Source organism: Bos indicus, chromosome 9, assembly GCF_029378745.1.
Source record: "Bos indicus isolate NIAB-ARS_2022 breed Sahiwal x Tharparkar chromosome 9, NIAB-ARS_B.indTharparkar_mat_pri_1.0, whole genome shotgun sequence".
NCBI lineage: Eukaryota > Metazoa > Chordata > Mammalia > Artiodactyla > Bovidae > Bos > Bos indicus.
Window position 1 is genome coordinate 20,137,832 of NC_091768.1, and position 25,389 is coordinate 20,163,220.

At 38.6% G+C, this 25,389-nt stretch overlaps 1 protein-coding gene across 1 annotated transcript in view; it reads left to right on the forward strand.

Moving 5' to 3' along the window:
* The window catches only part of BCKDHB (branched chain keto acid dehydrogenase E1 subunit beta), a 266,976-nt gene that overhangs the window by 36,344 nt on the left and 205,243 nt on the right, over positions 1 to 25,389 (forward strand). Inside the window, exons 4-6 of the mRNA XM_019967076.2 lie at positions 15,919 to 16,052; positions 16,275 to 16,430; positions 19,400 to 19,508. Of these exons, the coding sequence (XP_019822635.2) occupies positions 15,919 to 16,052; positions 16,275 to 16,430; positions 19,400 to 19,508 (399 nt within the window). The remainder of the gene's footprint in view (positions 1 to 15,918; positions 16,053 to 16,274; positions 16,431 to 19,399; positions 19,509 to 25,389) is intronic.

Here is a 25,389-nt window from a genome sequence, read left to right on the forward strand (position 1 = left end):
GATTCCATTTAACTTTCAACAGTTCATTAGTAGTTAGTATATCAATATGTAAACACTGAAGAATTTCTATACCTGACTCCAGTAGTAATTGAATATTTACGCATTTGATAAGGATTTCAACGTGGTTGTGATACCAACTTTATTTCAAAGTACCTTAAATTTAGCATTCAAGGAATGCTGTGGGTGTTTTTTTCTTCTTTTTTTAGTATGAGGTCTGATTATCAGTTGTCAAAGAAAGCCATGAGGTTACATATATTATATATAGTGAATTTAAGTGAAAAGGCATTTTTAGTTTTATGCACAAATTTGTGGATTTCATTGAATGAACTGTGAACTTTCAGATGTTCATTAGATGTTCATTTTAATCATTTCAGATGTTCATCATTTCAGATGTTCATTTTAATCATTCATTAGAATGATTAAAAAAATGAAGATTATATATAGAATCTGATCTGATGCTACATTGCTACAGTAGAAAATTATTATTTTTATACTTCCATTATTTGTTATACTTCAGTTTTGCTGTTAACTTGAATTTAATTGGTTATCAGGTGTTTATTTTTTTGTATTTAAGATTTTTGCCTTTTTCTTTTAATAAGGGTAATACATGCTGAAATTAATTTTGTTTGTATTAAAATGTATTAAAATTGATTTAAGTTGACATTAGAAGTGCAAGAGAATATCTTTCCCTTAAAAGTTATCCATCTAGTACTTCGTTTGAGAAATCGTGGTCTCTGATATTGAACGTTATTATATCTCAAACATAGTGGCTCATCCCGACCAGATGTTCCCTATTTCAGTTTCTGTTCATTCATTTTATAATTTCCCCAAATTTTGGCCATCATTTCTCATTTTAATGTTATTTTGGTCATTCAGTTTTTTCATTTATAACATATTTTAAAAATGTTATATGTTAAAGACTATATAAGGCACTAGAGATGACTGGAGATAGTTCTCTTCTTTATGCCTGGGTGAGTCTGTAGTCCCATCACTGTCACATTTCCCATTATTTGAATGAAAAATTTCATGTATGTATTATTACACATAGATTTCAACTAAACTATTATCTGCCTTCCTGGCATATCTCTGTTTAGAATGCTTGGTGGATCATTGTTGAAAAGTTGTACTGAAAGTGTTAGTTGTTCAGTCGTGTCTAACTCTTTGTGACCCCATGGATTATAGCCCGCCAGGCTCCTCTGTCCAAGGAATTTTTCAGGCAAGAATACTGGAGTAGGTTGCCATTCCCTTCTCCAGGGCATCTTCCCGACCCAGGGATCAAACTCGGGTCACCACATCCTCATTGTCACAGACTAAGTGCCTTTTAGCCCAGGCATGATGGGCCTTTTAAATCTGGTCACTCAAGCAAAACTATTGAATGACTACTAAGTTCAAAGCATTGTGCTAGGTACTACTGAGTGTTCAAAGATGAGTGACATGCAGTCTGTATTCTCAGTAGAGGAGCTCATGGATTCGAATCTGATCATTAAATCCTTGGAACTGATTTGGACTTTGCAGGATCTGGACATTGCTGGTTCTGCATCTAGAGTTGTAGACTCATTAGTTACAGTGAGACGTCTGCATTTCATCTATCCATTCATTGAGTAAACATTTACTAAGCACATTTGCTCCTGGTTGATTTTTATCATCTTTAATTTTCCCGTCTTATCGATTATAATAACCCAGATCTATTTCCCAGGAGTATTCAAAATATAATAGAGTTAGAATCTATAGGACGAGACACCCAAACAGCACTTTATAGCTATTGTTGCCTAGAGGGTACAATTTGAAGAATGTTGCTGTAAGATCATTGTAAATAGAGGCAAACTTACTAAATCTGGAAACCCTGGCACCTGGCACCTTCTGAAAGCAGAACGGAACTGTCCAAAAGGGATACAGTTTCAAGGATGGCCTTGGCCAACCTGTGGGATCTCTGGAGCCATGATGACCCTTTTGAGTTGTCCCTAGTTGAGTTGAAATGATCAGTCCTTTATACTCACACTGATCAATTATTGGATAGTGGCCACCAAGCATGACCTTGAACTTGGAGGTTCGGTGTAGTTGAGGCAGTCTCTGAAGGGGTGACAGCTGGTGTTGGTTTGCTGAGAGCACTCTTAGGAACCAGAGCAACAAGCTCTTCACACGGGGGAGCTGGGCTGCACACCTCAGAGTGCCCCATCCAGGTAGTACACCATGACTATTGCCTTGATGGTGGGAGTGCTAAGTCAAGTCTTCCATTTTCTAGTTATGGATCATGAATAGCCTAATTTAGGATGCTAATCAATGGCAGATTAGTTATGGCTAAGGTGAGTACTTGGTTTATATTTCCCCTATAAGTTTCCACTTGTGTGTATTAGTTGTTCAGTTGTGTCCAATTCTTTGCAACCCCCTGAACTGTGTGTGGCTCTCTAGGCTCCTCTGTCCATGGAATTCTCTGGTCAACAGTTGGAGTGGGTTGCCATTCCATTCTCCAGGGAATCTTCCCAATCCGGGGATCAAACCCGGGTCTCCTGCATTGCAGGCAGAGTCTTTACCATCTGGGCCACCAGGGAAGCCTAAGTTTCCATAATATTCCTTACTCTAATAGTAAGTTTTGGTTTACCAAGGACAGTCCCGTTTTCCTGGGACCACTCAGGTTAGGACTGTTGATCAATTAACATCTGTTAATTATCTTTGCTATCCTAACATTCCCAGACATATTTTCCATTTGGATGATAACTTGTATGCTCATCTTGCTTAGTATGTTTAGAAAAATTTATTTGCATATTTATCCTCTAAATGTCTCTCTGGCCTGTTTATCTAATGAATGCAACAGTCTGTTCTTTTCTCTCTCTTATTTTAAAGAGGCAGAAGTGATCTGGATTAACTTTGTATTTTTACTTTATTTGACCCACAAACAAATGCCTTTCATCTTGATTAAATTCTTCATCAGCAAACTTTAAACTGTGAAATCACAGCATATTCCAAAAAGTGTGTGACTAAAATTTCTTGTCATTAGGTGCTAAGTTGTGTCCAACTCTTTTGCAACATGGACTATAGCCTGCCACGTTCCTTTGTCCGTGGGATTTTCCAGGCAAGAATCCTGGATTGGGTTGCCATTTCCTTCTCCAGGGGACCTTCCTGGCCCAGGGATCGAACTTGAGTCTCCTGCATTGGCAAGCGGATTCTTTACCACTGAGCCACCAAGAAGTGTATTGTGATTAAAATGACTGAAATATATTTGCTGTGTCTCCCTATCCATTGCCCCATTAAAATTGTATTGAATATGTATAATGACATTTATTTCCTGTGGTTTATTTTGTATCTGAGTCACAAATGTTTATGTCCTTATTTATCTTTCTATTCAAAGAATCTGGGACTTGAGCTATTTTTCTGATGAAGTTGATCTTTTTTCTGGAAGGATAGTCTGACCTATTCAGATTTGTGTCCTGAGGAAATATTGGTTACTTAGAGGCAGGCAGTTTTACAGCTGCTTTTTCATAATTTTTTTTTCAGTTTTTAAAAATTCTTGTTTATTTAAATATCTTTTATAGACAAATTAGAATACTTATAAGCATAGTTATAACATGGTAGACATACATATAAATAAATGTATAAGTACTTCAGACAAAATTTAATACATATTAGACAAACGGATAACATGCTTACATTTGGTGTTAAGGTATATTTACATGAATATTGAAAAAAAATGTTTTCACAAAAACTGCTATAAAATGTTCACATTTGTCTTATAATAAGTTAGATTTCCTACACTGATGTTTTATGAAAATTATGTAAAGATCTAATTTAGTCATTCACCTCATATGGTACCATTATTTGTAAATAAAGCATATTTTTGTCAATAGAAATGTACATTTAACTCTTAATCATGTAACAGTTTATCAAGACCATGCCACATTTATTAAACAAACATGCATGCCACATTAAAACTTAATTCATGTACTTTTGTGCACGGTGTTTAGTTATGCTATGGCACTCTATCTTCGTGAAAAATATATTTAAGATTTGGCACAGAATCAATAAATTGTATTGGCACTAATCAGAACAAATGTGATTTAAATTTTCCATGGCACAGAAAATACTCTTTCACAATTTCTCTCTTCCCTTTATAGTTTTGGACCAATGGCAGTTTGCTATTTTGGTCAGAATAGACAGTGGATATTCACAAATTAAAAGCCCTGTCTAGGTGTTTTGCCTATACTCTAGCTGGAAATGAATCAGCTGTAGTTTTTCTGGTAGTTAAACATTTCCTTCTGTATTGTGGCCAACAAATGTCTAAATAAGGGCTTTATCAGCAATAATACATATCATAAGCTTCTTTTCTCTGGGAGGCAGAGAGGTTGGAAGGAAATGGGGGTCTCATCATAAACTGTAAATACAAGAGGAAAGGAGAGAAAATGCAACTGAAGCAGAAGCAGGGGATGTTCTTGTAAAGCTGGTGAGAGAGCAAACCATGAAGTAGCAAAAAATAAAGATAGGAACCTGGGTCTCCATCAAGGTGAAGAAGACTGCCATGGGCTTAAGGAGACTGTCATTCAAAAGAAACAGTATCCAGAGCATTCTTCATACAGCATTCTTGTCTCAGCAAACTACTGTTGCTTTCTAGGAAAAGTTGTAAATTTCCACATCAATGTCTAAATTAACACTGAAGAAATTAAGCTGACTGGCAACTTTTTTTTTTTTTTTTGATCTGAATTCATTCATAAACAGTGAAAGGAGAAAGGGGATAACATTAAGTTTTCCTCCAAACCAGGGAAGTCACACTCTGAGTAGATATTTCAGAGTTGTGTTAAAAAAAAGTCTCAGTTCTTTTTCACATTTTTTCCAAGATAAATGTGAGGTGCTATATTTTGAGAGACTGGTTGACAAAATCTCCTTTCAAAAAGTCTTGATAAATTAATCTTTGTATTTATTACTAGGGGAAAAGGAAGTTGATCTTAGGTTTAATTTTTATACAAATGTGCTTTATTCTAAAAAAAATAGAGCAATGAATAATATATTATTATTTGCTTCACGATCCTTGCTTTCTGATAACGTTTAAGGGCCTTTACAAAAAACATCAGATGAGTGAAATAAAATTGGCAAACTTTTGTTTTAAAGTTTGTTAAGGTGCACACAGACATAACGATTACAAACCATAGAGTACTGAGTTTTTGAGAGTGAAATCATACCAAAACCTTGGTAAGGTTTCGCTGACATCATAGGAGAGTAAGTGTTCAGGAAGGTCACTGATGGTACCCTGCCTGGCACACGTGTAGGGCCAAGGTGAAGGGTACATCACTCAGAAGCTCAGCCGTTAGTGAGCTGTTCTCCAGGGTCTGGCCTCCCTTATTTTCCGTCTCAGGCCCTGCCACAGTCACACTGGATGAGTGTTTCTTTGCCAATTGTTAATTCCTTGCAGAGATGACTCATGACAAAATTTCAAAACCAGTTCCCTCATTCATTTGTGGGTTTATCCCCCTGAGCTGTGAATGACCAGGCTCCTCCAAAGGCTGGTTGTCTTCTGCATCTGAAGTGTTGCCTCTTGCTGCCACTCTTTGTTCATGTGCTGTATCTCCTAAAAGGACAAATCCGTCTGCTTCTGTCTGGTACCGACGGCTTTTTAGGTTCAGGAGGCTTTCTGAAGAAGTGAAACATTGCTGCCGCTGCTGTTACCCAATACTTGTGCCTCAGTCCGCCTTGCTTCCGGGGTTCAGCTTTTTCAGAAAATTTTATTGGAAAACATTTAATTTTTACCCTGGGTAGATTTAATAGTTTACAGGACCACTTTATTCACAAGGAAAACTAATTTAGAACTAGCTGTGGGTTCCAAAGATACTGAGGTCTTCAGTTTTTTTAACCCACCAGGAGGTAATTGGTTGTCACCTTAAACCACGACTACTTCTTTTTCCTAATTGTTGTTTCTTTGCACTCTTCTCACGGTTTCTGGCCTTTGCTTGTGGCAGAGATGTCATAGGGAACGGGATTCACTGGTGGACTCAATTTGCCCATTTGTGATTCTTTGGACAGAGAAGTCAGCCGCTGTTGTTTTGATGTTTGGCGTCATTTAGTGGATGATAACTTCAACAGAGAGTATGCCAGGGATGTCCAACTTCTTAATCACATTCCCTTTACAAACAAAAAGTTAGAAAGTGGTGGTATGACTTTATACTTAATCTTTAACAAATGAGAAGTCGAAGTCATTTATTTAAATGGTCAACCATCTATACTTATGCATTCTTCACATTTTCATTGACTCAGGGGATCATGGAGTTACACAAAGATATTAGCCTAAAACTTAAGCAAAGGTAGCAAAATATAAGAAAATGGTATGCTGTATGAATATCTTTCCTCACTTTTTAATTTTTAAAACTTATTTTTTAGTATGTTGAAGTATAGTTGATTTACAATGTTGCATTAGTTTCTGGTGTACTGCAAACTGATTTAGTTTTTATATATATATATATATATATATATTCTTTTTCATATTCTTTTCCATTATGGTTTATCATAGGATATTGAATATAGTTCCCTGTGCTGTACAGTAGGACCTGGTTTTATCCATCCTATATATAATAGTTTGCATCTATTAATCTCAAACTCCCAATCCATTCCTACCCGCTCCCCACCCTACCCCACCCCCCCCAACCCTGGGAACAACAAGTCTATTTTCTATGTCTGTGAGTCTGTTCCTGTTTCACAGATAAGTTCATTTGTGTTGCATTTTAGATTCCACATATAAGTGATATCATATGGTATTTGTCTTTCTCTTTCTGACTTCCCTCGCTTAGGATGATAACCTCTAGTTCCATCCATGTTGCTGCAAGTGAATATCTTCTATTCCTGTTACTGTATTATCAGTAACCATAAGTTTACCTGAAATGTTAATCTTACTCAATTATCTTAAATTAAGTAAGAAGTAATTCAGATATTACTTATTCTTTTCTAACTCAGTCCAAGGCTGTTGGGCATTGAAAAACTTTCAGAGTAGGCATATTTTTTTCCCCTTCACGTGAACTCACAGCCACTAACCACCTAAGTAAACATTAATTGAGTTTGTTTGCAGTACTTTGTGTCTGTCCCTCTTACAACTGTTGCAGGAAGGGAGACCCCTTCCGGGGCCCGAAACTGGGCTCTTGTCTAACACTTGGAAATGAATTATCTGAGGAGACACATGTGCTGACAAAGCAAGAGATTTTATTGGGAAAGGGCACCTGGGTGGAGAGCAGTAGGGTAAGGCTCACAGTGGCTCACAGTCTCAGATTTTATGGTGATGGCATTAGTTTCCGGGTTGTCTTTAGCTAATCATTCTGACTCAGAGTCCTTCCTGGTGGTGCATGCCTTGTTCAGCCAAGATGGATGCCAGAGAGAAGGATTCTGGGAGGTGGTCGGACATGTGGTGTCTCCTTTTGACCTTTCCGGAACTCTTCCGGTTCCATGTTCCTTACCAGGACCTCCTGTCGTAAAACAGCTCATGCAAATGGTTAGTATGGTGCCTGGCCAGGGTGGGCAGTTTCAATCAGTGTGCTTCCCCTAACACAATAATCTTGGAGCTTCAGAAGTAGATTTGTCCTTATAGTTTTTAGCTGCCATAGGAATTGCAGCTTATCTTAGGTTTTGTTTATCACTTGGTTGAATATTTTAAATTATCATGTGTTTCAGGAATATCCAATTTTTGTACCACCTGACCTAAAGTCTGTGGTCTCTGTGAGATTATGTAATCATATCCTTAATGCATATATATAATCACTACTTAAATGTGCTGAATTCTAGAAGTTTGGTTCCAAATAGCAAAAAGTTTAGTTTGGTTATTTCAGAAAGTAAAGACACATTCATATAGATTTGATTGCTTTTTTTTTTTTTCCTTAAGTTTTTTTTTTTTTGATGTGAACTGTTTTTAAAGTCTTCATTGAATTTGTTACAATATTGTTTCTATCTTATGTTTTGGTTTTTTGGCCTCAAAGCATGTGGGATCTTAGTTCCCCGATCAGGGATTGAACCCATATCCTCTGCATTGAAAGGTGAAGTCTTAATCACTGGACTATCAGGGAAGTCCCTAGAGTTGAATTCTAAATCCAAAGAAGCCTAGCTCTGATTATCTAATCTAGTCTTTCAAAATAAACATTTGCTGAATGTTTGCAATAAATAATTCAATAATGTGTTGAATAGCAAGTGCTAATGCTGTCCTTCCTTCTTGCCTGCTGACTCCAGGCCAGTCCTCTCTGTTCCTAGCGTGGCTCACCGCCAGCCTCACCAGCACTCCTGTCAATATCCACATGGATGCTCTTCTTAATTTTTTATCCTTTGCTCTAGGGATCTTGCGTTCTATCCCACCTTAGCTTTTCACTCTTATGGTCCTACCCCAGACTGTCATTCCTATAGTCCCTCCATCCTCTCAATTTGAAACCTTCTCAACTCTGATCTCCACCTTGAACCTTCCCAGCTCACTGCCTCTCATGCCTCCACCCTAACAATCCTTTGACCATCTTGATCCTTGAAATTCATGAATCCTGCCACCCTACCACTGACTCTCACTCCCCTGATGACCTTTCTTCCCTTTATACCCACTTTAAATTCCATGCCACAATTTGCTTGGCAAAATTCAATGCTGGTTAAATCCATCATTGTCTATATCCTCAATCCTGAGCTGAATATTGTTGGAGCAAAACATATCATCTTGTCAAGTGAACTCACTTTCAGCTCAATACTGGTGACCTTCAGGGCCCACCCAGGCTACACGTTCCTGTATGACTATTTCATATGCTTTTTTCTCAACACTGCCTCCCCAGAATTCCCTAGTGGTCTAGTGGTTAGTATTCCACACTTCCACCACGTGGGCACAGGTTTGATCCATGGTCTGGGAACTAAGATCCTGCATGCCACAGTGCGACCAAAAAAAAAAAAAATACACTGCCTCCCGCATCCTTGTGTGTGTGTGTGTGTGTGTGTGTGAGTTGCTCAGTTGTGTCTTTGAGACCCCATGGACTGTAGCCCACCAGGCTCCCCCATCCTTCTCTTAGCTAATAGTCTAATTCACATTTAACTAAGATAGATGGAGCGAACAGAGAACTTCGGCAAACTCCCCACTGCATCTCTCCGTGTTCCAGCATCAGTGCCCACATGTGCTTTCCCTCTGAATGAACATAAGGGTCCCTGTCACTCTCCACACTAGACCCCTTCTTTGTCTGTCACAGTCTCAAGCACATGGTTCCACTCGTTCGTCCTTCTCTCCATTTCGTTAGTTTTCTCAATCATCAGTTTCTGCCCCTGCAACAAATATCCTTCTGTTTCTTCTGTCTTAAAATAATCCCTCTACTGATTCCATATTCTTCTCCAGCTAGTTGTTGCTCCTTTTCTCTTCTTTCCTTAACAGCAAATTTCTCCAAGTAAAATTGTTATTATTCCTTGTCTACAATTTCTATTCTCCCATCCCTCTTGAATTAGGCCTTTGTTTTCTCCCTTCCTCCCACCTGGCAGACACTGTTATATCTGGGTCACCAGTTAGAAAATGGTCAGCCCTCATCTCACTTTTCTTTTTTAAATTAATTTATTTTTTATTGAAGGGTAATTGCCTTACAGAATTTTGCTGTTTTCTGTCAAACTTCAACCTGAATCAGCCGTAGGTATACATACATCCCCTCCCTTTTGAACCTCCCTCCCATCCCCCTCCCCATCCAACACCTGTAGGTTGATAGAGAGCCCCTGTTTGAGTTTCCTGAGCCATACAGCAAATTCCTGTTGGCTATCTATTTTACTTTTCAGTTGACAGCACGTGGCTCAGGTCACTGTAGTCTATTAGGATCACTTCATCTGACTTCTAGGCCAGCATGTTCTGCTAGTTTGCCTCCAAATTCTGGCTATTATGTCCTTTCCAAGGTTGCTAATTATTTTTCACATCTTTTTTTTTTTTGTGTGTGTGTGTTTGGCTTTGTTGGCTTTCAGTTGAGGCACGTGGGACCTTTGTTGTGTCAAGCAGGATCTTTCATTGCGGCACGTGGACTCTAGTTGTGGTGCATGGAATCCCTAGTTGTGGTGCGTGGACTCTCAGGTTGTGGCATGTGGACTCTCAGGTTGCGGCGCATGGACTCTCTAATTGTGGCACGTGGACTCTCTAGTTGTGGCGCATGGACTCTAGTGGTGCGTGGACTCTCTAGTTGTGGCGCATGGACTCTCTAGTTGTGGCGCATGGACTCTAATTGTGGTGTGTGGACTCTCTAGTTGTGGCGTGTGGACTCTCTAGTTGTGGTGCGTGGACTCTAGTTGTGGCGTATGGACTCTAATTGTGGCGTATGGACTCTCAGGTTTTGGCGTGTGGACTCTCTAGCTGTGGTGCGTGGACTCTAGTTGTGGCGCTCAGGCTCTCGAGTACTCGGGCTTCAGTACTGCTGTATGTGGGCATGTGGGATTTTAGCATCCCGACCAGGGATCAAACCTGTGTCCCTTGCATTACAAGGTGAATTCTTAGCCACTGGACCATCAGGGAAGTCCTCACACCATGTCTTTTTAGCACTAGGTTTTTTCTCTCCATGTACCCATTTAAATATACTTGGGAGTCTCATCAGTCCCATGGTTTTTAATCTTCATTCTGAAGACTTCCAACTCATATCCCTAACAGTCCAATGAACGGCTTTCCCTCTGTGTATGAAGGCACAGCTCAGATGTAACATCTTCACAGTGGGACTGCTGATCTCTCACCTCCACCTGCTTCATAAATTTTCCCTTCCTTGAGCGGTGGTAACTGTCCTTAGGCTGCCCAAGTCAAAAAGTCTGTAAATCATCCTGTGCACTTCTCTGACTCTGCTTCACATCCATTTCTTCAGTAAATCCTTCTGACACTATCTTCATACTGTCTATCTGGATGCTTGCACCTTTGCTGCTCTTCTGTGTCATCATCTCTTGCTGGGGTGATTGGAGCCTCCTGTTATCAGTCTTGCCGGGTCCATATTTGCCTATGTACAGGCTGTTCACCAAGGACCAGCCAGAGGGCTCCTGCTGGAATACGATTTGGAGGATGGGTGACTTTGCTCCATGACTTCCCGTCTTGCTCACATGCTTACTGACTCATTCTCACAGGCAAAGTCAGAATGTTTATTGTGACCACGCCCTCCCTCCCCAACCCTACAGGGCCCTGTCTGACCTCTCCCACCTCCCCAGCCCATCACCTTCACTCTTCCACTTCATGTCTTCCCACAATTTCTCTTACTCCACACCAGGCCCTCTGGACTTGATAACTTGCCTCTAATATGCTGAACATGTTCATAGCCCAGGACCTTTGCACTCACTGATCCCTCTGTCCAGAACACTTATGCCCTGGGATGTATGCACGGTACATTTCCTCACTTTCTTCAGCTCTTCCTTTAAATGTCATCAGGCAGTGGTGCCTCCCTGATCTTCCTGGTTAAGACCACTGGAGTCCCACGTCCTCTCCCCTAAATGCTCCCTGCTTTACTCTTCTCTCTAGCTCTTGTCATTCTCTCATACACTATGTATATTACTCATTTATTTATTTTGATTAATTAAATTTACGTATTTCTGCCTGTGCTGGGTCTTTTTTGCTGCACATGGGCTCTCTCATTGCCATGAGTCGTGGGCTACTCTCTAGTTGCAGTGCAGGGGCGTCTCATCGCGGTGGCTTTTCTTGTGGAGCACAGGCTTTAGAACACGAAGGCTGAGTAGTTGTGGTGCACAGGCTTAGCTGCCCCATGGCATGTGGAATCTTCCTGGATCGGGAATTGAACCCGTGTCCCTTGCATTGGCAGGTGGATTCTTGACCACCGGACCACCATGGAAGTCCTTTGTCATTTATTTTGTTTTTATTGTCTGTTTCTCCTGACTAGTAAGTTCCATGAGGATAGGATTTTTTTTTTTTGGTTTTGTTTGCTGCTGTGTCCTCTGCATCAAGAATAGAGTCTAGACAATATTAGGTACTTTATAAACATTTGAACAATTGTATGAATTATTTTAATCTTTTCAGTATTGTGAGCGATTTGTTGCAGATAATGGAACTGAGGCTTAGGAAGTGTAGTAATTTGTGGTGATAGTACTTAAACCCAGAACAGGCTTGACTCAGAGTGCAATCCCTGTATGCATTAATTCACCCATTGAAATATGGCATGTATGAACTTTATGTTAGGTTAATTGCATTCTAAAGAAGTTACCAGTACTTTGGCCACCTCATGCGAAGAGTTGACTCATTGGAAAAGACTCTGATGCTGGGAGGGATTGGGGGCAGGAGGAGAAGGGGACAACAGAGGATGAGATGGCTGGATGGCATCACTGACTCGATGGGCGTGAGTCTGAGTCCGGGAGTTGGTGATGGACAGGGAGGCCTGGTGTGCTGCGATTCATGGGGTCGCAAAGAGTCGGACACGACTGAGCGACCGAACTGAACTGAACTGAAAGAAGTTACCAGAACTGTGCATTTTATTTATGCTCTTACCCTCCATCATGACCTCTTTGAGAGATAATAGAAACAAATTTTTAAAAAATTTATGTTTTTCTTTTCTTTTCAAAACAGACTTTTAATATTTAGTTCTTGTTGAAGCAGTTCCTGTGATTTCATAGGAAGTTGTTGGAGAGAGTTATTAAACAGTTTCCTCAAACCATTTGGAAGTAAGAGCTGTAGGAAACTCCACTTTTGCCTTCTAGCAATAAAAAGGGCTATACTAACTGAGATGAAAAGTATCTGAATCCAGGCACTTGAACCAGCAGAGAATAGGTAGGAACCCTGTTCATCTGGTGATGGTGCTTCTAGTATTTCAGGGTTCAGGATTCTGCACTTGGCAGCTGGAATCTGTGTTCATTTTCAATTAATGAATTGCACTTGGTCAGTGGAAGCCTAGCTCTTCAGCGGTTATCAAGCTCCTTGCAGTCAGATGGAGAACTGATGAAGGATGGAGATCACGATTTTAGTAGATAGTCCCAGGTGATCACGATTTTAGTAGATGGTCCCAGGTCCCAATGAGTATGAATCAGGCTGTAAGTTTCTGCAGCTGCCTTGAGAGTACAAACTGTAGGATGTGTCTACTGGGTGTTTTCCCAACACTTCCCCTCTGTGTGGTTCACTGTCAAAGGAATGATTGAACTGCAAGTGAGTTCTGTGCACCGAGAAGAATGGGTATCCTTGGGTTATGGACATGAAACATGAATCCTGATCAGTCACCAGACTTTTGGTCCCCTGGCTAGATTGTTGGCTAGGCCATTGCTTATTCAGCTCTCTGAAATGAGAATTTTTCATGAAATCCTGATACTGGCCAAGAGGTGGTGAAATTTCAGGTGACAATTGAGTTGTATGATGCAGATAATGTATCCTGCAGATTAATAGAAATCAGAGCTCCTAATGTAGGGGGCCAGGGCTCAATCCCCGGTCATGGAACTAGATCCCACATACTGCAACTAAGAGCCTGCATGCTGAAATGAAGATCAAAGATCTTGTGTGCCGCAACTAAGACCTGGCACAGCCAAAGAAATAAATATTAAAAAAAAAAAAAAGTACTGAGTCTGTGTGTCTTCGTCTTAGCTGTCTCAAGTCATTTAGCCTGGGCAGGTCTCCCAGGGGAGTCCGTCCCGGCCGTGCTTCCTTTCCTTTCAGGGTCAAGTCTCCTTCTATTCAGGCCTGCTTTTTGGTTCTCCCATGCCTTTAAGTAGTCGTTGGTTATATTCTCTCCATATTTGAATCATTTGATGTGAGAGTGTTCATGTGAAGAAAGCTATTCTGCCATGACCGAGGTTGGAATTTCAGTAAGTACTAAGTGAAAGTGAATGTGAAGTTGCTCAGTCGTGTCCGACTCTTTGCAACCCCATGGGTTGTAGCCTACCACGCCCCTCCATCCATGGGATTTTCCAGGCAAGAGTAGTGGGTTGCCATTTCCTTCTTCAATAAGTACTAATGCATAGTTTTTTCATTATCATTCAGTTCAAAATACTTTTTGGTTTCCATTATAATTTCTTCTCTGGGATGTGGGATATTTAGCCATGTATTTAATGCTTTTTTTTAGGTTTAAAAGTCTTTTTGAGACACTGTCCTCCGTCATCCCCTTCTCCTCTTGCCTTCGATCTTTCCCAGCATCAGGATCTTTTCTAATGAGTCGGCTCTTTGCATCAGGTGGCCCAAAGTATTGGAACTTCAGCTTCATCATCAGTCCTTCTAATGAATATTTAGGATTATTTTCCTTTAGGATTGACTGGTTTGATCTCCTTGCTGTCCAAGGGACTCTCAAGAGTCTTCTCCAACACCACAGTTCAAAGGCATCAATCACAAAAAACTAACCAAAGTGATCACATGGATCAGTCTTATCTAACTCAATGAAACTATGAGCCATGCTTTGTAGGACCACCCAAGATGGACAGGTCATGGCAGTGAGTTCTGACAAAACATGGTCCACTGGAGAAGGGAATGGCAAACCACTTCAGCATTCTTGCCTTTCATACTGCCCATGAGCAGTATGAAAAGGCTGTACATTACATGACTCTTTATTTTGTAACTGGAAGTTTGTAATTTTTGACCACCTTCACTCATTCTTATTAACCCTCACTCCTACTTCTGGCGACCACCAACCTATTCTCTGTGCTTATGAGCCTGGGTTTTTGTTTTTGCTTCTTTTTTTCCCCTCCAGATTATACATATGAATAAAACCACACAGTGTTTTTTGTTCTCTGTCTGACATATTTTACTTAGCAAAATACTCTGTAAGTCCATCCAAATGGCAAGATTTCATTCTTTGTTATGGCTGAGTAATATTCCATTGTGTATGTATGTGTGTTTGTGTCTGTGTATATCTATCTATTTATCTATATGTGTCACATCTTCTTTATCCATTCATCAATCAATGGACCCTCAAGTTACTTCCGTATCTTGGCTATTGTAAATATTATAGCAGTGAACATGAGGGTGCAGATGCATATATCTTAAAAAAAATTTGCTGTTGGCTTCTAGCTTAATTTCACCATGGTCTGAGATTATACCCTGTATGATTTTAATCTTTTGGATGTTGTTGATTGAATATATAGCTCGGTCTGTAGTCAATTGGTGTCTGTATTCTGTGTTTACTTGAAAAGAATTTGTATTCTTAGCTCTTGGGTGCTCTATGTCAGTTATGTTTGTTAACCATGTTCAAATACTCAATAGTTTTTACTTTTTTATTTTGATGTGCTTTTTCTGTCAGCAAGACTTGTACATGAAAATCTCCCACTGTATTGGGAATTTTATCTAATCATCCTTTTAATTCTGTTAATTTTTTCTATTTATTTGCAGTTTGTATTGTTATATGGGACTTCCCAGGTGGCTCAGTAGTAAAGAATCTGCCTGCCAAGCAGGAGATGAGGGTTTGATCCCTTGATTGGGAAGATCTCCTGGAGGAGGAAGTAGCATCCCACTCTAGTATTCTTGCCGGGAAGATCGCATGGACAGAAGAGCCTGGTGGGCTACAGTCCATGGGGTTGAAAAGAGTCAGACATGACTCAGAGACTGAGCATGCACATCACTTATACGAGTATAAATTTAGAATTATGTCATCCTTATGAATTGACTCCTTTAACAGTATGAATTTTCCCTCTTTATGTCTGGTAGTACCTTTTCCCTTAAAGTCTACTTTGTTTGCTTTTAATATAGTGACATCAACTTCTTTTGGTTTAGGTTTTTCATTTTGTGTGTGTATTTTTTTTCCTTTTCCTTACATTTACTTTATTTTTTTAAGTAGCTGGGTTTTACTTTCTTTTATTCTAGTGTGATAATCTTTCTCTTAATTTAGGACATTTAGGTTACTTAGTTAATATAATTACTATATTTACATTGAAACCAACCATTGTACTATTTCTTTACTGTTTCATTCACATGCTGCTTGTTTCCTCTACCTCACGGTTATTAACTCTGAATTTTCCATTGTATCATGCATCACATTACTCTCATTTGTCATATGACGGTAACTTTCTTATCTTTTGTAGGTAAAGATAGAGTTTTTAATACCCCACTGTGTGAACAAGGAATCGTTGGATTTGGAATTGGAATCGCAGTCACCGGTGCTACTGCCATAGCAGAAATTCAGTTTGCAGATTATATTTTCCCTGCTTTTGATCAGGTGAGAAAATTGCATTTTGCCATAATGGAGCATCTCTAAGGCAAGTCCATGAAGTTTGGAACTTTTAACTCCAGTCTCCCACCCCCTATCTTAGGAACTTTTTGTTACCTTTGAGCTATTTTGTTATGGGCATATATTTAAAGATTAGATAAAATGGCTTAAGAAAATGGATGGGAATAAAAAGACTCATCATGAGATGTCCGTTCTCTCTTTTCTCTTCAGATTGTTAATGAAGCTGCCAAGTATCGCTACCGGTCTGGGGACCTTTTTAATTGTGGAAGCCTCACCATCCGGTCCCCTTGGGGCTGTGTCGGCCACGGGGCTCTCTATCATTCCCAGAGTCCTGAAGCTTTCTTTGCCCACTGCCCAGGAATCAAGGTATTCTCACAACATACTTTGCTTGCTCTCCATTTGATGTTTCCATTTTGGTTCATTTTATCAGTATTAACTAATATGCTTATCTAGAGAAAAGCAATTAGAATTTTTGGAATTTATGTGAATTTAATTGTTTTTAAGAAAGAGAGTTTTATTTATTTTAGATTAAGCACCCAGCCCAGGTTTATAGACTGTTCTTGAAGTCACACTGGCTTGACCCTGATGTTAATTTCATACACTTCAAATAATAAGGCCAAGAACATAGTTTATCTTCCATCTCTTTCAAAGCTCTCTTTCTATTTTTTTGCAATAAAAATCATATTTATTTATCAAAATAGCATATTTTACCAAGACATGAAAAATGAAAATGACAAAGTAAGATATACATTCCTGTCTATCTTTGACACGTTTCACGAATTTGTTCAATAGAAAGGCCACACTTGCAAATTCCATTTGAGCAGAAAGCTCTGTTTCTTTCTTTCTTTTGTGTTTTTAAAATATTTTTATTGGAGTATAGGTGATTTACAATGTTATTAATTTCAGGTGTACAGCTAAATGAATTAGTTACACATATAGTTACATATATCAACTCTTTTTTTTAGATTCTTTTCCCATATATAGAGCATTACAGAGACTTGAGTAGAGTTCCCTGTGCTATACAGCAGGTTCTTAATGGTTATCTATTTTCTTAAGAAAAACTTTTTGTTTTGTATTGGGGTACAGCCAGTTAACAATATTTTGATAGCTTCAGGTGAACGGCAGAGGGACTCAGCTCTACATATACATGTATCAATTCTACCCCAAACTCCCCTCCCATCCATGCTGCCATATAACATTGAACAGAGTTCCATGTGCTATACAATAAGTTCTTGCTGGTTATCCATTAAAAATATAGCAGTGTGTAAAGCTCTGTTTCTTTCTAATGGAGCTTTCTCACTCAACAGTTGATTCTGGCATAATTTAAATAAATCTACTGCTTAGACCATATTTACCTCACAGTCAGAGGAGTAAAGCTTTTGCTTTTAGTCTGTTCCTTACTTTTTAAATAGCGACAGAAGACTTTGTTACCTTGGTGTGTTTTCTAGTCCAAGGTAAGGTAATACTTACTCAAGCAATTAATTTTGCAGCCTCTCTTTCTTTTATAGCCTTCCACAATAATTTTAGGTCTTTTGATTAAAAAAAAATATTTTTAATTATTTTATGTCCTAACTTTTAATAATATTTTCTTTTTTATTTTCTGAAAAGCTTTCCAGTGAGTCATTATAGAAACTCATAGATATGTCTACCCAGGGCTTTATGCCTGTTTTTCGATAACAGGAGTCATTTGTGGATGTGTGTGTATGTTTTATTACTTTTTCAACGAAATCAAAGTTGTAAGATTTTGTAGTTAAGTAACGGTTTGCATAATTTTTCAATATAAGCTGCAAGTACTAGTGTGGGACAGAAGCATTTCAGTCAACAGTTATTTTTGTGCTTGAGCTAAAGATCAATTCATGTTTAATGTCTGTATTTTTAAGACCTCGCTCCCCTCCACATTTTCTCTTTTATTTTATCCTAAATGAGAATATACATATAGTACAAAAGGCTAAAAATAAACATGAAGAAAAAACAAAATAGGAACATAAGATAAAGACATGGTGTGTTACAATGAGCTATTTATTTAGCAGTCTATTTTCAGAAAATCGTGAGATTTGTGCTATTTTTTAAATAAAAATCCTTCACTAAAACCGTATAAAAACGATTTTGAAAGTTCAGTTTGCTTCAAGCAATCTTATTTGAGTCTTTGTGATAAATTCAGGTACATTTTGATGATAACTCTTGCTATGTAACACTTAGGTGTATGCAGTTGTTTAAAAATGATTAAACTGGACAACAGTTTGTGATTTGAGCCAAAGTGATGTAGAAGTTAAGAACCTGATGAGTCAGAACTGGTGAAAATCTCTGATGTAGCAAGTGACATAACCTTGGGCAAGTTACTTGGTTCCTGCTTACACCTCATTCTTTTAATTTCTAAGTTGGGGAAAATAATAATTGCTACTTCATGGAATTGCTATGAACAGTAGGTGAATTAATCCACATAGTGAGTTTAGCCCAGTTAACACACTTGCTACCTGCTGCCTTTACTATCACTTTCCTCATTATCAACCTCATTCTCAAGAAGGTCCTGAGCCCTTTCTCCACCTGGAAGTGTGCTGGATCCACACTTTCTTTTTGGTTTTGCAGTGAAGTGAAAAAATAGAAAAAAAGAAGTGAAAGTGTTAGTCCCTCAGTCATGTCTGACTCTTCTGACCCCATGAACTGTACCCCACCTGGCTCCTTTGTCTATGGAATTTTCCAGGCAGGAACACTGGAGTGGATTGCCATTCCCTTCTCCAGGAGATCTTCTTGACCCAGGGATTGAACCTGGGTCTCCTGCATTGCAGGCAGATTCTTTACTGTCTAATCCACCAGAAACTTTTGCAGTAACTACATGTTATATTACCTCGATCATAAAGTTTAGTGGATTATTTTTCCACTTAAGAAGTGAAGGTCAGATTTATCATGAGAAAAGAGATTTTATTTAGCATGTTAAATTTGGAGAAGAAACTTGCATACCTTTGAAAACAGCAGTAGAATATTAGCAGAAAAGACTTCAGAGGTCAATACAGGAAGATATTGACAACTTTACTCATTTGTTTTGGTGAGTGCTCTTTGTGGTTTCCTTTTATTTTTTAATGTATGTGCAAGTTTAGCTCCTTGAAAAAATAACAATATCTTAACTACCAGAATATGGTAGGCATGTGATAAATATTTGTGGAACAAATGGGATTGTTTTGGACAATATGTAAATTTTATGATTAATAGTAATTAGTCTAAAAATACAAGATTTCTATATTAGTAACAATTGGTTATTTAAATTGTGACCCTTATAAATGAGTTTACTTGGAGATATTTTCACTAAAATTGTCTTTAAAAATAATCTGTTCTTGCAGGTGGTTGTACCCAGAAGCCCTTTCCAGGCCAAGGGACTTCTTTTATCATGCATAGAGGATAAAAATCCTTGTATATTTTTTGAACCTAAAATACTTTACAGGGCAGCAGGTAAAAGTTTCCTTTGTTTTATATTTATAAACGTCTTTGTGCATTTTTTTGGCATAGTTCAAAATTAGAATTTTTCTTTAATAAGCTTGATTTGTATTTCCATTTTAGAAAAATATTCTGATTTCTTCTCATCTATAGTTTGTCCTCATCTATATATTTTAAGTTAACTTTAGGGGAAACCCTGTAGCTATTTAAATCTTAATTTTGGAAACAAAGAAGCAATATGAAGTGGTAGCAAGAATGTAGGGATTATGTTTGGCTACACAGTAGATGTTAAGTGGATGTGAGTTGAATAAAAAGGTGAATGAACTCATTGTACTAAATAATAAATGCCCTTTTAGCCAAAGTGTGTTTATAGGTCTTCATCTAAATTAGGATTCCTTTGAGAGTGAAATTGTTGTTCAGTCACTCAGTTGTGTCTGACTCTTTGTGACCCCATGGACTGCAGCATACCAGGCCTCCCTGTCCTTTACCATCTCCCGGAGCTTGCTCAAACTCATGTCCATTGAGTCGGTGATGCCATCCAGCCATCTCATCCTCTGCTGTCCCCTTCTTCTCCTGCCTTCAGTCTTTCTCAGCATCAGGGTCTTTTCCAATGAGTCAGCTCTTCACATAAGGTGGCCAAAGTATTGGAGCTTCAGTTTCAGCCTCAGTCCTTCAAAATGAATATTCAGAGTTGATTTCCATTAGGATTGACTGGTTTGGTCTCCTTACTGTCCAAGGGACTTCTAAAGAGTCTTCTCTAGCACCACAGTTCGAAAGAGAGTGAAGGGGCCACTATTAAGCTGTGACGTAAGGTCTACACTGGGATGAGCATCTGAGGCAGATGAAGTGTTTGATCACCCTCCTTCTAGCTCAGAATCATCATTCTGTAAACACTCATCAGTGATAGCTACTTTTTCAGCCCTAAAGGACATTTAATCATCAAACTGTTTATTCTGCCTAAAGTGTATTTTTATTTTGAATTTGAGAAACATTGCTGCAGGAGTCCAGCTCCAGCAGCCAGGGATTCAACCTGAAGGGGTGAGCGGTGTCAGTGAGAAACTGAGGCAGCCTCTCAGTTTTCGTGGACTGCCTGTTTATTTCAAGCTTATGATTCTCTTTTATACTTTTACAAAAGCATTAGGTCAGAGGTTTGATATTTTCAGTTCCCACTGACCCAGATTTGTTGTCTCCATAAATCATTGTTGCCCCTCAAAATGAGTTCCTTCCCCAGCGATTCTCTTATCTACTTTTTCTCATGTGTCCTTGTGAATACACTGTAACTCATGCTAATGTCTGGGCCGCATACCACATTCCTCAGTTTATTTCTTATCTTTCTAAGTCCTGTTTGCCCCTAGTATCCTAAGCTCACTATTTCTTAGAAAGAGCTTCTAGCTAGTAATATCTCTAAAGTCCCTAATTTCTATAAGCTTTAGTAGAATATGCTAACATTACAACATTCCTTAAATCTTTAGCTTCTAACTATTTTAATTATTCCTAAGACCTAAATTTGGCAAACTCTTTTGCCATAAACACTTTCCTCACAAATAGGCTTCAGATAGCAGTCCCTCCCATGGCCTCAAGCTGTGGCCTGCATGCTCACCCTGGAACACTCTTGTGTAAAAGTCCTTGAACAAATGTCAGTGATTAACTTTATGAATTATTCTCTGAGCACAGCTGCAGAAGGCTTTGTGCCTTCTCATGCTCCTCTCAAAAACAATAAGCACCTTAATATTCTTTTCAGTCAGCTCAGCCGAGGAAAGGAAAAAACAAGTCAGAATCATAAAGCCTAATTCCTTCATTTTGGGTCCATGCCTGCAGAACAAAGGGAGGGGGTTAGGGCTGTTCCTCCATTTTGTCAGTAATGCCTAACGCGGCTCCTGACACATTGCTTTGGCAAATCATTCTTTTCCTTGAATAGTTAAGTTGAAAAACATTTCGTTTTATGGTGATGTGAATTGTGTACATTTAAATACATGTGTTAAGATTTTAAGTGCTCAGTTGTATAGATTTGACAGTCTTATGTGTCTACAAACCACTATGTAAAATAAGACTGAAAAATTTTCATGGCTCCAGGAAGCTCCTTCCTGCCTTCTGTCTGCCAATCCCTTCTCCCTACCCCAAACTTGGCCACTTTCGGATTGCTTTTAGCACAGATTAGCGCACACAGTTTTTGGCTTCATCTAGACAAATCAGTGCTGTATATATTCTTTTGTGTTTGCCTTCTTTAGCTCAGCAGGATAGTTCTGAGATTCATTCATAATGTTACTTGTATCAGGGGTTTATTCCTTATTACTGAGTAGCATTTCCACCGTATGGATATTTCACAGTTTATCCCTCATTGACAAACAAAAGACCATCATTGTTTTTAGTTTTTGTCTATTTTGTACAAGGCTGCTCTGGACATTCTTGCATAAGTGTTTTTGTGAACATGTTGTTTCTTTCTTTTTTAGAGGTGGTGGTAGGGAAATAAACATCTAGGAATAGAATTGGTGTGTCACAGAGTAGATGTAGGTTGAATGTTCTAAGACTCTACTGAAGAGTTTTTCAGAGTGGTTTTGCCATTTTACATTTCCCTTGGACATTTGTCAGATTTTCAGTTGCTCTTAAGCATACTTTAAATTGAATCTATGTAGTTTTTAAGAGCCCTACTATTATCTATCCCATTATGGAATTAAAAGTGACTAACAAAACAATTTGTAATCTTAGGTGAATAGGAAAACATCAGTGTCATACAGAGTAGCTGTCTGATTTCTAATTACTTTGAGTACTCTATGAGTATTGTATTTGTCAGGCCAAGCAATTCAAGCTAATCAATTAATACAGGTTTTTTTTTTTTTTTTCTTCAGTATTTAATAATAAAGACTGAGTAAGAAACATTTGGAAAATATTCACTTTGTTACAGATTTTGAAATTGGGATTGGTGAGGAAAATGTTTAATGTTATAGGATTCCCAGCTAAGAGAATGAGCTTGAGAAATTTGTTTTAGGTTTGGTGCTGGGAACAATTACGAAAGAGCCAGATGAGGATTGGGGCTCAAAAGTTTTTCTGCAGTTTCCCTGTGATTGATTCTGTGCCATTTCAGGGGCTTATTTTTGTTGTGGTTTGGTTTTTCTGGCCACTGCCTGTGACTTGCAGGGCCTCAGTTCCTTGATGAGGAATTGAACCTGAGCCCGTGGCAGTGATAGGGTTAGACCTAACCACTGGACCGCCAGGGAATTCCTTCAGGGACTCCTAACTGAACCTTTTCTTGATCCCAGTTTTGTGTGTTAGTCCCTCAGTCAGGGCCGACTCTTTGTGACCCCATGGACTTTAGCCCATGGGCTAAAATAATATGGTTTGACTTGTCTACTTCTAGGGATTTATTTCAGAGTATACTGATAAAAGTCTGAGAAAATGATACATTGGTACAAATGGTTCATCACAGCACCATTTATAAGAACAAGGACTGGAAACAACCTATTTGCCCATCACTAGGGGACTTGAGGTTGGTTGAGTACATTAAACTGGATCCATTTGATAGATTATACTTCAGATCTCTGTATACTGCTGTGTCAGTCAGGGTCTGGTCAGGCCTCACAAATAGTCCCACGGATAAAGTCCCTAAAAGAAGATAGAGTCTTTTTGAGGGGGAACAAGAATAGACAGTGACAGCCCCTTTGAGGCTTTAGACAGTAGAATATCATATAGAGAATGCAATAAAAGTAGGTTTTATATTTTAAAAAGACACTTGAAAATAGAAGTAGTAGACAAGCAAATTTGAATGTCTAGAATGTCTAGAAAAGAGAAATAAAAGATGAAAGAAAAAAAATGTCCTCTGATTTAACCAGAAATTACAAACAGATAAAGGAAAAATTAGTAAACTAAAAGATAAGGTAAAAAAAAAAATTACCAGAAGGTCATCTAGAGAAGCAAAGAGAAGGAGAATAGGAAAGACATTGAGTATGAAGGGAGAATGAGGAGGTCTGAATGTGTCTAAGGAAGAGAGTTGAGTAAGATTCCTAATAACGTTCATTAATAGAATTTTGCTGACAAAGAAATTCCTTGTCGTCTTTTTGCGGCTCTACCATTGGAACTAGATTGATACAATAGGAAATATTTCAGGGGAGCCTCAGCTATTACTTATTTTCCCCTCCAGCAGTTATTTTCCCAAATGTGGAGTCATGTTTTCTCTATGATTCTTGAAGCATTTAAAAGATACTAAGTCAAGAGTTCCTTAGGAAGCTATTAAGCATCTAAAAAAAATACAACTTGCTAACTCAAAGATGTGTTTTCCCTTAATGGAGAATTTTTATCTATATATCACTGAATCCTATTCAGGAACGGTTCAGTTATAGAGCATAACAGTTCTCCAAGGCTTTAGCTTGTGTGCACAGCTGTCTCCCAGTAGTTAATTTTTCCGTGTCTGTTGGTCCTTTATTTTTCTGTGGGACATCTTCTTATGGGCACTGCTCTTAGTCTATTACATTTGGTTCTGAAGGAGCTGAACTCCATCATCTCAGGGAATGGGTATGTGGCTCTAGTCCAGCTATTCTGACTTTTCTGGGACTTCTGTATGGAGATGAAGCTGCATTTTCTGTGGGCAATTTGCCTGGAGTGATGTGGGACTGCCAGCCATGTCACTTGGTAAATGATGGTCTCTAGTAGAAGACTGTGAGGTCAAACACACGTGTTCACTGTGGGTGGAGAGAAATAGGAACCCAAAGTGAAAATCCTCGCCATTCCTGTTCTTTAGGTTAGTCCCTAAACTTCCCTGAGCTCGTTATTTCTTTTTTTTTAAAAAAATTATTTTCATTTATTTATTTATTGGCTGTGCTGCATGGCATGTGGAATCTTAGTTCCCTGATCAGAGATTGAACCTGTACCCCCTGCAATGAAAGCACAGAGTCTTGACCACTGGACCACCAGGGAAGTCCCCTGAGTTCTTTATTTCTTGAATCTTAATTTGACTAATGAATTTCCCCCAGGTCCTTCTATTTAATCTCATTGTAAGTCAAACCGCCTTTGTGTTTCAGTCTTCTGTAAACTTTGCTGATAAAAATAGGTAACCTTGACTCATCTAACCTGATAGAGAAAAGATATTCTCTTTTAAAATGAAAACATCCTCAGTTGGATTAGCAAAATAAGCCGTGGCCTTTCACAGCTTGATGTAAATGCTACTTTTGTCCTCACGCTAAAGCAGGATGCTCATCTGTTTATAATAGTACTTATTACTTCATAAGGTTGAGATAATCCTTGTGTATGTATTTACTCACTGTTTATGTACTTTAAAAATACTTACATGCTAGACACAATGCAGTATTATGTAGGCCAGTTGTTAATCCTCACAATAACCTTGCCTGAAATTGTCGCTATTACTACTTTATCCATGAGGAACCTGAGGATGAAACAACTGCCCAAATCCACATGAACAGGATTCAAATCCAGACAGTCCATCCCTCAAGTCGAGTACTGGGCATATATTCTCAGATGGTTCTATTTAATTGTCACAAAAGCTCTGCCAGGTTGTATTATCCAGAAACTGAAGTTGAGAGAGTTTAAGAAACTTGCTCACAGAGAAATGAGTGATAGAGTTAGGTTTTAAACCAAGATGTTCTGACCCCAGAGGTGGCTTTTTGTCGAAAAGCTTACCCTATTTTGCATCCCATTTAAACACTATTGAGTAGAGGGCATCACTGAAACAATTTGCTTTGGTGTCCTAGTTTCATGCCAAGAAATATGCTATTGAAAAAAAATTCCTACAGAATTAAAATGATTCACTTTTTAATTGAATGGAAATATATGCTCTCAATAGCCATTCATAAGGCTGTGAATCCTTCCTATAGTGTATGGTCCAAGGTTTGACTGTATACTGACTGCGTTAACTTCTCCATTGGCATAGGATTAATTTGCTTCTTTG